The following is a 12,916-nucleotide window of genomic DNA, read 5'->3' as shown; positions in this document are numbered from 1 at the left end:
CCTTTTGAACCAAAATGTGACAATGAGCTAAACATGTCACTTCAATGTTGCTTGGACTACACTGTTTTCTGAATGACGTGCATCGTGGCTCTTGTTCTTCGTGCACGGTGAATGTTTTACTTTATACTGAAGGAGACTGCTTTGCTTGTCATCTGTGACTTCAGTCTGAACGCTCCTTCATTGGCGTGCATCATGTAGCCTCGGTCTTGTTTGTGCATGGTTGGTGGATGCTTGCTTACAGATTGAATGTCCATGTCACTTGCCACTTCAATGTGACATCCCCTCCCCTCCTTACTGTGCTGCTTCGGTCTGAATGTTCTCTATATTTGACAAGCTTGTTACCTACTTCATCAGAGATTCAGACTTCATTTAGCCTGTAAATCACATAGAATAAATTGCAAGTACTGTTGATGGAAAAAGGACAGCTTTTTGATAGAAGTAGAATCATGAATGATCCTCTGGAGTGTTGCCGTGTAATAAGAGGTCTGAGGTTCAATGCTCAGTGGAGACAAAGTGCTTCGGATCTCATTTCAAACTGTAGGTCCAGTCCAGATTTGCGGCCAATCTTATTTGCTTCTATACTTCAGTTATAGTGCCAGTGTTTTTCAACTGCCAGGGCGCAAAAAGTCTGTTGCACCCAAGGGTTGACGAATAATTTTTTTAAAATCTAATTTTATATTTGACAACAAGTCTGTACATGATTGAACTATGATTATGCCATGCTTGATATAGGATGAGTGAATAGTTGGGATCAGGGCATTGACTTGTAGGAAATAAATTACTGGGCTGTGGTCTCACAAAGGTTGAGAACCACTGCACCAAGAAGCCAAAATACATCACTAGTTGCTCCTTGACCAGGTTTAGTGGCCATTTAACCAAATTATACATGATGTACTGGAAAGCCAGAATACAAATATATATTTTACTGAACACAAAAAAATTTAATGTAAAGAGATCTGATACTAGATTTTCAAAAGGTAGAGCAGTATTTTCTTTTTTGCTTCATGTACATGTTCGTATAACCAATTCAAACATTGTACATCATATCATACTATTAGGTTCTATTATAAACACATACAAAACTACTCTATTCGTACTATGGGAATGAGAGACGCTTTAATAGATAATTAAGGTACTCATGTTTTCCGCGAAGATGTTTTACATTATTTTCTATTAATTTCGGTAGCCACTGCCACCATCCTCGTTGGAATTCGTTGTGTTGTGTTGTGTACGACAACAAGGATGGTGGCAGTGGCTACCGAAATTAATAGAAAATAATGTAAAACAGCTTCGCAAAAAACGTGAGTACCTTAAAACTATTCTAGTTATGTGAATATGTTTATACTACATAGATATATTTAATAAGCCTACCGAAATATGAAGATAACACTCGGAAACAACTGCCCATTCAAAAAAGCCAGCTTTCTTGAAAACACTGTTTATGTCTAGCTACGAATTTCATATTGTAAATTGTATTTTATATTTAGAAATGAGTGTCAATTTTACAGTAGGGAGATAAACGAAAACCATGGAAGAAGAAAAATACTGCCACCTTCTTTCTTTTGAGACACTTTTGTAAAAAAAGCTGAAAAAAGCCCAACCAAAAAAGCTGCGGAAAAAAACTCCTGTTTTTTTCCGACCACTTCCAACTCTATATTTAATATACAACTGCACTTCTATTAATAAAAAATTATTATGGATTTTGTGAGTTTTAATGAATGATAAAATATATTTGAAACACTCATGCAAAAATTGGTTATTTTTTTATTAATGATAGTAATTTTTATAATTAATAAATAACTTCATATATATGTAATCAGCAAAAGAAGCAGTGATTCAATAATAAAATTGTTTCTTGAATTGTAGTTATAAAATTAAAAGATTAGAGCCTGTGAGTCACCCTCCTGGTATGTATGTTCGTTGTACAGGTAAGCTACGGTTAAAACTAAGCGTGTAGTCGTGATGAACACATCTGACCATGAAATGGACTTAAAACACGCTTTTACATGTTTATATCTTAATTTAAATGTTGATGTCATAAAATATGAAACAAATGTTAATATCAAAATATGTGATGTTTCGGGCCAATTAAAAATCTTTATTGTTCACAACACATATGCAGAAGTATACGTATTACTTGAATGTGTGTATATACAGGTCTCGAAAAATCCCGGTCGCCATGGCGACTAAAAATTTCAGCCTGGTGACTGTGATCTTTTGCTGTAATTTTTTTTTTTTTTTTTTTTTTAAGTTTGCATGTACGAATTTTTGAAGATTCTAGGTTCAAATTGCAGTACAGCGTAAGTTAGCAAATTATTTTTTTCAACATATTTAGCAATTTTTTTTTTATGAACGTTGTGAACATTCCATAGAATCAGTAACAATTTCTTACTCTTTGTCCCTCAACCCCCCATTTCCCGCTTTCTCACATGATTTAGCGATGTTTTGAATACGGGGATTCTCAGCTTCTTATAGATTGATCGATTTTTGATTGACTTCCTTTATTTTACTTCGCCTTTTGTGCCACTTTTGGCTAATTTGCGAAGATGGGGATAAGTGATATGATGAAATTGATGAATGAACACTCACAAACATCCACGCCCAGGCTGAGATTCGAACCCGTAACCCCTTGCTTCGTAGCGCGATGTGCTGACCACTCCGCCACAGGGGCTGGCTCAGCTTCTTATAGTATGCACAATTGCTAGTAGGTGGTTTCCTGACGCCTGGTTTTCAAAGCCATTTGCAGCCAGTCTTATTGGTTCTGCATCAGTTTTAGTGCCAGTGCTTTTCAACCGCCAGGCTGCGAAAGGTCCATTGCATCCAGGGGTTGACGACTAATTTAAATCTAATTTTATATTTGACAGCAAGTCTACACACAATTGAACTATGATTATGCCATTGTTGGTATATCAATATCAATTAAGTGTGCATATTAATTTCCATATAAACTTTAAAGATCAGAAATGTATTTATGAGTGAAATTTTTGGGATCAGGGCACCGACTTGTAAGAAATAAATTTATTGGGCTGTGGTGTCACAAAGGTCGAGAACCACTGCAACATGCAGCCAAAATACATCACTAGTTGCTCTGTGACCAGGTTTAGCAACCATTTAACCAAATTATACATGATGTACTGGAAAACCAGAATACAAATATATTTTACTGAACACAAATTTAATGTAAAGAGATTTAATACTAGATTTTCAAAAGGTAGAGCAGTATTTTATTTTTTGCTTCATGTACGTGTTTGTATAACAATTCACACATTGAAAATCATATCGTACTATTAGGTTCTATTAAAAACACATACAAACTAATCTAGTTATGTGAATATGTTTGTACTACATAGCTATATTTAATAAGCCTACCAAAATATGAAGATAACACTCGGAAAGAACCGCCCAATCAAGAAAGCCAGCTTTTTTGAAAACACTGTTTATGTATTTTATATTTAGAAATGAATGTCTATTTTACAGTAGGGGGATAAACGAAAACCATGGAACAGGAAAAATACTGCCAACTCCTGTATTTTCATTGATTTGAGACACTTTTGTGAAAAAAGCCGAAAAAAGGCCAACCAAAAAAGCTGCGGAGAAAGCTGTTTTTTTTTCTGACCATTTCCAACTCTGTGCATTTCACAGTAGCTATTTTATTAATTATTTTGTACACACTCTTATTATTAGTCTATCTCTTGTCAAAAACCAATAAATACAGCTTTAATCATAATCAAGGGAATTATATTTGTTTATTACCCCATATTCTAAAATTACGCATTTTTTTGTATTCGAAGATTCAGCCACTATAACAGCAGTAACTTGAGGGGGAGGGGCACTTGTGTAGTCTGCACCAGGGCCCCCACGAGTCTCGCTTCGCCCCTGAACATTAAACTCTGATATTGTGAACTTTCTTATATTTTCCATCATAAACAATGCATACAATACAATCCATACATAAAAGTAGGATCAATAAAAAAGGGACGTATGAAGAAAGGTAAACTAAAAGGAATTGAAATTTAAATATGGTAGTGTACCAGCTTTTAACAATTTTTGTTTTTTTATCTGTTTAGAGGAAGTTATCTTGTCTCTATTATAATTGTTTGATACACCTTTTGTGGTGGTGGAGTATTGTCTTTCCATACATATGAAATTTACTTCAACTGGCAAGGTCAAGAAACTTTTTAAAGAAGAAAAGGATTTGCAATTGCTTGATGATATTTAGGATTTATAATTAAAGTTTAACAAGATCTTCAATTGATAACTTTGGACTTTATAAGAAATGAAAAATTGTTCTTCATTTCACTGTTCATGCTGTTGTTAGGCTCAAACAGTGTAATAATAGCTTACATGTCACAACATTATTGACAATATCCATTGTATAACTATTTGTTTTATTCTTAAATTTCTTCTATTGTTATGACTGTAACATTAATTTCAAATAAATGTCTGATATAGGGGAGCTTGTGCTCTCCTGAAATGTTACATAAAAAAAAAACTCTTTCCGTGCTTGTGAGAATTGTAAATTCAGAGAAAGGTTCTACAATGCACGCAATACCGTCATTCTACAGTTAATGCTGAATCTCTTTCTTATTACCAAATCCTCTTTTACACTTGTAAAAGGTTGGTTATCATCATTTTATCTTTAACCTTTCTTACATGCTATTGCACCAAAATAATGAAAATGTTGAATTTGTTGAATTTATGGGCATTAGTTTTGTTACAGAAAAAGCCCATGTACATTAGGTGAATATATGTTCCAACATCCTTGCTAAGCTGGCCCATTGCGTCAGCACATTGCGCCACGATGCCAGGGGTCCTGGGTTCGAATCCCGGCCTGGGCATGGGTGTTTGTGAGTGTCCATTCATCAATTTCATCATATCATCACTCATCACCATCTTCGCAATTAGCCAAAAGTGGCAGAAAAAGTGAAGTAAAATAAACCAAATCAATAAACATCTATGTTAAAAATATGAAATGTTGAGTTATCTTCAGTGTGGTTTTTAAGAAATTTCTAGAAGGGAGGAAATTCTGCTGACTGTCTAGAGACAACATGAGATAATGATTTTATATATATATATACAGGGTGTCGCAAAACTCTTTCAACAACGCTTGGGTGCTGGTAGATATCATAAAAACAAGTAACTTTTCCCTATAAAGTTTACCTCCAAAGCACTTAGTTTCTGCGCTATAAGCGCTTAAAATCTATCCTGTACGTATGCAACCCAACACAGCAAATGCTTGCTCTGACATAACTACCAGGGGCGCGTGGCAGGCTTGCCACTAGCGTTCGTCGTTAAGAGAGACGACTTGAAAACAACAACTTGGGAGTCTTGCCTGAGCAAAATCCAAAACATTAATGATACTTGCGATATTGTAAGAAGCATTGACAGTATTTATGAACTGACCAAGACAAATAATGGACAGACTAAATTTCAAGATTACTCATTTTAAAATATCTCCATAATTGATTGATTTGGTTTATTTTAATTCGCTTTTCTGCCACCTTTGGCTAATCGCGAAAATGAGGATGATATGATGAAATAACAAATGACACCAATTGCGATATCAACAATTGCAAGGGACACGTGAGATATGGGAAATCCACGAACGAACAAATGTAAACATGATGTGTTTGCTGTCTTGTTTCGAACATGCAGAGCCACCCCCCCCCCCCCCCCCATGCCGGAGTGGTTAGCACATCGCGCTACGACGCCAAGGGTCCCGGGTTCGAATCCTGGCCTGGGCATGGATGTTTGTGAGTGTCCATTCATCATATCATCACTCATCTCCATCTTTGCAAATTAACCAAAAGTGGCACAAGAAACGAAGTAAAATAAAGCAAATCAATCAATCATTAAATTAAAAAATGATTGCAATTATTTCCTTATGACACGAACACGGTTAGCAATAACACAGATAGGAATAATTTTCTAATAAATTAATTGTAATAACATTACAGTCTGCGTGTTCGAGACGAGGCAGCAAACACATCATGTTTACATTTGTTCGTTCGTGGATTTCCCATATCTCACGTGTCCCTTGCTATTGTTGATATCTAGAGCCCGGAAGTTCAGGCATTTATTTTCGTTAAAATAGGCAGGCAAAAAGGCATTTATAATGTGGAAAATAGGCACTAAAAATGAAAAAAAAGGCAAAATAAACTAAAAAAGGCACATTTGGAAGTCGCTTACTTTTATCTATAATTTCTGGCAACATGTTAAAATCTACATTGGGAAGAGCATTTCAATTTTCTCCGTCTTGATTGCACATAACTACAAGGTGTTTTTTTAATTCCTCAACATTCATTGATAGTAGTCTGTGAGAGAGAATGTTTTTCATAATAGAAAATTATATTTCTACTTCGACAAAAGTTATTGGAGCATACATAAAACAAGCTAATGTAGCTGGACGCATTTCGGTAACAGCATTTTTCACCTTTTAGAATATCACAAATTGTTTTCAATTGTTTCAAGTCCTCATTTGCACTCACTACCCGCTTGCACTTTTCCGCAACAGCTGACCCCTTTTCTCCTGGCACTTCCATCATCTGCTGCATAGATTCCTTGTACATTTTCATGGATGCTACAAGGTGTTTTTTTTAAGTTCTGTAACTGTAATTGTCTCTGGGAATGCACCATAATGTGCAAAAATAAACTTGAATAGCACAGGAGTTTTTTCACTTCACGAATTGAAGCCGCTTCATTTTCTGGAAGAGCATCTATCACCTCACTGATTGTTTCAAGGTTGTTAGCATAATATATAGCTGCTGATATCCAGGTTCCCCATCTGGTCAAGACTGGTTGCGGAGGTAAACTAAGCTCAGATGCAACTTCCTTAAATTTTCGGGTTCGAGAGGGAGATTTCAGAAATATTTTCTTTGTGTTCGAAATCAACCTGTCCACTTCAGCAGTCAATCATGCACAAGGAAATGTTAACTGCAAGGCAATATCCTAACTGAGCATGAAATACATTTTTCTCACACTTTTCTCCTTCAGCAATGTTGAAACATGCATGAGTTCAATATTACTTAAATAAGGCGAAAATTATTCACATAATAAATGAAAGAAAAATAAATGCCAACAACGTTTTTTGGGAGAAAAATAATTTATATACACATTTTTATTTAAAAAATGGTCAAATTTAATTGAAAAAGGCAAAAAAAAGGCATTATAATTAAAAATAGGCAGTGGGGTCCCAAATAGGCAAAATAGGCAAAATGAAAAGGCTTCTAAAACATTCGAAACAACATGAGAAACGTATATCCGGAAAAATTTTATCAATTTATGCAGTAGATAAAAAGAGGCATTTTGCCAAACTTCCGGGCTCTATTGATATCGCATGATACACGAAACACTCCGTGGTGATGTGGTTAGCACAGCTCGCTACGGCACCAGATATCTCGGGTTTAAATCCATGTCTAGACATTGGTGTCATTTGTTATTTCATCATATCATCCTCATCTTCACGATTAGCCAAAGATGGCAGAAAAACGAATTAAAATAAACCAAATCAATCAATCAATTATGGAGATATTTTAGAATGAGCAATCTTGAATTTCAGTGTGCCCATTATTTGTCTTGGTCAGTTTATAAATACTGTCAATGCTTCTTACAACATCGCAACTATCATTAATGTTTTGGATTTTGCTCAGGCAAGACTCCCAAGTTGTTGTTTTCAAGTCGTCTCTCTTAACGAGGAACGCTAGTGGCAACCCTGCCATGCGCCCCTGGTAGTTATGTCAGAGCAAACATTTGCTGAGTTGGGTTGCATACGTACAGGATAGATTTTAAGCGCTTATAGCGCAGAAACTAAGCGCTTTCGAGGTAAACTTTATAGGGAAAAGTTACTTGTTTTTATGATATCTACCAGCACCCAAGCGTTGTTGAAAGAGTTTTGCGACACCCTGTATATACCGGGTGGTCCAAAAGTCCCGGAACGGTCACATATCGTGAGAAATACACATCGAATTGGAAAATGAAAAAATACGTGTTTAATAAGTGAAAGAAAGCTATTCAATGATATCACACTTGATTCCGCACCCCTGCCCCCTGCGGGTGGGGTGGGGGGCAACTGTGAAATTTTAAATGGAAACCCCCATTTTGTATTGTAGAATCAGAAAGAGGATTTCATTCAGAGTCCAACAAGCTATCAATCATCCTCCTAGCTCAATTAGGAACGGAGATATGGCGATTTTAAATTTTCACGAAAGTGAAAGCGATTGCAGGTTTGGAATCTGCACGTCAAGACCTTTCAATAGAGTATATGGAAGGGGGAGGGGTCTACGATAACATGCAGATTCCGAATCTGCAATCGCTTTCACTCTAGCTCAATTAGGGACAGTGATACCTCCCTTCAAAAATTTAATTACAAGACAATAGTGATTACCACTGCTATATACTGCTATATATCTACACATGATAACTCATTCGTAACTTCCACATGCATTTGGGTGGCATTTTCCTGCCAAATTCTGTGGACAAAGAAAAGGGAAGAGGGGAGGTGGTGTTCAACCCTGGACAGTTTTAGGAAAAGAACTGCGCTTGAGGCCACATCTGTGTTTGCCAAATGGAGATTCCAGTTGCCCGACAGAAAATGTTGCAATTGAATGGTGAAGTGGGAAAAAGTAACTAAGTTGCCAATAATTTATTGTTTCTCCCCCAAATATCATTCCCCCCCCAGGGATAAAATTTATCAAGCAGAGAGGGGGACACAAGTATCCAAAGGGGAGAATTCCCTCCCCATCCCCTCCCCGTACAAATACCACACTGGTTATCTTGTAATTAATAATTTTCATTCTTGTGTACTGTAAATTGTATGCCTTTTAGTTGTTTAATGTAGAGCACATGTAAAATTTTCCTCAGTTTGATTCTGAACCTGGGTTTTGCCAACCTCCATGGCAGATGGTTAGCACAGCATGTTATAATGCCAGGGCTCCCAGGTTTGAATCCTGGCATGGGTGTTCTTTGTGAGAGTCACTTCATCAATTTCATCAGTCATCCTTTTCTTCCCGATTAGCCAAAAGTTGCAGAAAAGTTATGTAAAATCAACCAAGCTGGAGTAATACACAATGTTAATGCAACAATACATGTAGTAATGCCAAGCATAGCTTTGTGTGGTCAATGTAAATTGTAACATTCTGTTTTGTAGCTTTAATGTTTGATCATTCATTTTATTTTTAAAAATTCCAGTGTTGAGAAGAAAAAGAAAGATTCAGACAATGTTTCAGCGCCAAAAGAAGAAAAGAAGAAACCCAAATCACAAAATTCAGCATCAACCATGGTGAAGTGAGTATAGTTAAATACACTAATCATATAGCAATAATTATTAATTATAATTTGTAATTATTGATTAGTTTTGAGTGCTGTTACAGATCTATTAGTCCACAAAATATCATGTACTTTCTCCTGAGGAACTTGAAGTTATGTACGAATATTTTTCTAGTCTTTCTATCTTTCCATTGTTGGCCTATACAGACACTTACATTTTACTACTTTTTAACACTACATGTCTTTTGAGGTAATACTATTAATATTAATTCAAATGCATACTTATAGTGCCTAAATTATTTTTTTTAAATATAATGTAGTAATAAGTTTTATTTAGCCAGCACAAATTGGTGCAGAGATTGAGTGATATTAATAGTCCCTACCCAGCACATAATCTCTAGATGTCATATTACTTTGGTAAGGATCTTATTTCACTCGTGATTTGCAGAGGCAGATAAGATCAATTTGAATGTCTTACTTGATCTTTGTGTGGATTGCCTATGTAAGCTTCCTACTGCACTATGCTCTTCGTGTTTGGTGTTGGTTAGAGCAGTGGTTCCCAAATGTGTGCCGCGGCTCCCTGGGGTGCCGTGGCTGGTTTGCAGGGGACACCGCAAGATGTTCGAATATTTTCACTGAAACGACACTTACTTGTTAGTCTACACAGGGTTTTAGAATCGGAGCATCACATCAATCTCTTCAGTCCATGATTGGAAGGACACCTAACAGTATTTAGCTTTTTGATATGAATACTAGATTGAGTTCAAGTTAAGAATTTTAACAGAGTCCTTTGAATTCTGGATTCTTTTAGTCAAGTCACTGCAGTATAGAAGGCAGTTAGTTGTTTGTCACACAGCCATGCGGATAGCTCAGTTTGTACTTATTTAGTACTTTTTACATGTAAAATGTTTCTGAATTTGAAATATGTGTTTATTATTTAACTTAGTGCAAAGAACCTAATCACACTAACTGAGTCTTGCTAGTGTTAGATAGGCCTATATTCTGACTTGGACACCATGGAAAAATCTTGAATCACGAAGGGTGCCGTGAAACAAAAAAGTTTGGGAAACCCTGGGTTAGAGAATGATATCTGTTTTTCTCTTTATTTTCCAGCTACAAAGTGATGACTGGAAGTTCACAGTACAAATTTGGAGTCCTAGCCAAAATTGTGAAGCATATGAAGGGTAGACATCAAGAAGGGGATGATCACCCTTTGTCCATGGATGAAATTCTGGATGAGACTAACCAGTTGGACGTAGGATCTAAAGTGAAGCAGGTAAAAGCTTATAAATTATTCATTGTTTTTCTCATGTGCAGGGTTATGTATCTATATATCTATATCTACTTAGGTAAATCAAAAAGTAAAGGCAATTTTCACACAACATCTTTATTTCCACACAAGAAGAAGAACTACACATATCACTATTCCACATATGCCCCCTGTACAGCAATGCACTTTTGGTATCGTGCAATCAGCTTCTGTATCCCGTGCGCGAAGAAGGTTTTTGGTTGCTCACGAAGCCACGTCTGCACCGCCTGCTGGACCTCGTCATCTGACTTGAACTGACTACCACGCAGCGCCTCCTTCAAAGGGCCGAAGATGTGGTAATCTGATGGTGCCAGATCAGGGCTGTATGGAGGATGGGGAACCAACTGAAAGCCAAGCCTGTGCACAGTGTCTACTGTTGCCCTTGCTGTATGAGGCCTGGCATTATCGTGGAGTATGAGCACCCCCTTAGACAGGAGTCCTCGTTGCTTGTGACAAATTGCAGGTTTCAGTTTGTCTTGCAGGACCGCACATTAACTTGCACTGTTCACAGTTTCACCATGTGGGTGGAACTCCGCCAGGATCTGTCCCTTCTCATCCCAAAACAGCGTTAGCATCAATTTCCTACAGGACGGCTGTTGTTTGAATTTCTTGCGTGCAGGGGACGACGGATCTTTCCAATCCAGGCTTTGCCACTTACTCTGATTCGTAGTGGTTAACACATGTTTCGTTTCCTGTCACGTTAACCCATGTTTCGTTTCCTGTCACGATTCGTTCCAAGATATTGTGATCGGCTTCATAGCGTTGGACAAACTGGGTAGCCACTGCGATGTGCTGCTGCTGATGCGCAACTGAGATTTCCTTGGGTACCCACCTCGCACAAACTTTATGGTACCCTAATTCATCATGCACTATTGCATATGCTGCTCCGAAACTGATGTCCAAGAGTTCTACCACTTGTGCTATTGTGATTCTTTGGTCGTCCCTGATAATGGTATCCACTCGTGTGCATCCCGCTTTAAAGCGGTCCACCCACTCATACACCTTTCGTTGAGTCATGGTGCTTGTTCCATACTGCGCTAACAGCTGACGGTGGATGTCTGCTGGTTTGACTCCCTCCGACCACAGAAAGCGCACTACGTCACGCTGTTCCTCGATGGTGCATTCGTGGAGTGGTGCATCCATACGTCTGACCTTTTTGCTCCGCAACACTGGACTGAATGGGGCAGTGGATACTCCTACTTCCACATCACTCCAAGTATACACGTGGTGACATCAGACACACCCAGTCTTCGTTTATTCCTGCGAAAACACAAAATTGCCTTTAGTTTTTGATTTACCCAGTATATATATATATATATATATATATATCTTTGTATGCAGTTCGTGTTTTCTTCATAATAGTTTCAAATTCCTTTGAATCAAGGTGTCTACTTTAAGTTCTGACAGTGATTAACTATTCTTCATTTGTTTCTTGCATTATACAATTATTTCTCTTGTAGTTTACAGTTGTTAGAAGCATAGAAACACAATTTTTGATGAAACGTTTTGGGAGGACACATTCATTCATTCATTCATTCCTTTATTTGCAACGAACAGCCATTTTTTTGTCCATTATACAGAAGGTCGTTTGGGATCTCTGAGGACAATGTTGGAAGGGTGATAAGTTCATGGAAACCCATGTCACCACCAATGATCATGCTCAATTGGAAAACCAACATTCCACGCTATAGCCCGACAACGTAATTTCCATTGCAACAGACTTCCGAAGAGTTATCATGTCCAACTTTTCACACTCCTCCTGACAGGCTTTCCAGAGGCCATTGAGAGTGCGTGGACGTCTCTTTCCTAAGGCCCGTTTTAGGAGTCCAAATGCACAGAAGTCCATGGGTGACCCATCTGGCGCCTTCGCCGGAATGTCGCTGTAAGGAATTGCACGGATGCCAGTTTCCACCTCCATTCGCTGTAAGAACAGACGAGTCAAACGGGAGGTATGGCTGGATGCTTTATCTTTGTGCACCCAGACCTGGTTTTTGCCCCCCCCCCTCCCCCCACATACATTGCGGGGATATCTATGTTATAAATGGGTGTTAAAACCTCATCCTGATAGTACGTGGAGTTCACCTTCACATTATTAGCTACACGGTGAATTGCTAGCTTGCCATTATAGCAGTATCCAGCGATGATCATGAAACCCCGTGGAAAACATTCCTGGCATTCTGGATACAATGTTTGATAATTGTTTTGTGTCGGGAGGTCGGTAGTAAATCACGCAGGGTTTGTGACAGTCACTAAGGTAGACATATGCTTCATCTAATGTCACCACATTTTTCCATCTCTCCCCTGCAAGATAGGTCTCATAGAGCTTTCTAGCGTTCGTGTGAC

General features: G+C 37.8%; 1 protein-coding gene across 3 annotated transcripts in view; it reads left to right on the top strand.

Annotated features, from left to right (window-relative positions):
* The window catches only part of TfIIEbeta (transcription factor IIEbeta), a 36,567-nt gene that overhangs the window by 9,533 nt on the left and 14,118 nt on the right, over positions 1-12,916 (top strand). For all 3 annotated transcript variants that reach the window (XM_083127410.1, XM_083127408.1, XM_083127409.1), the window contains exons 3-4: positions 9,187-9,282; positions 10,378-10,540. In XM_083127410.1, coding sequence (XP_082983536.1) covers positions 9,187-9,282; positions 10,378-10,540 — 259 coding nt within the window. The remainder of the gene's footprint in view (positions 1-9,186; positions 9,283-10,377; positions 10,541-12,916) is intronic.

This window comes from Lepisma saccharinum, chromosome 8 (genome assembly GCF_977018435.1).
Source record: "Lepisma saccharinum chromosome 8, izLepSacc3.1, whole genome shotgun sequence".
Lineage (NCBI taxonomy): Eukaryota > Metazoa > Arthropoda > Insecta > Zygentoma > Lepismatidae > Lepisma > Lepisma saccharinum.
Note: the sequence above shows the minus strand (reverse complement) of the source record. Positions and strands in the feature narration are given on the sequence as shown.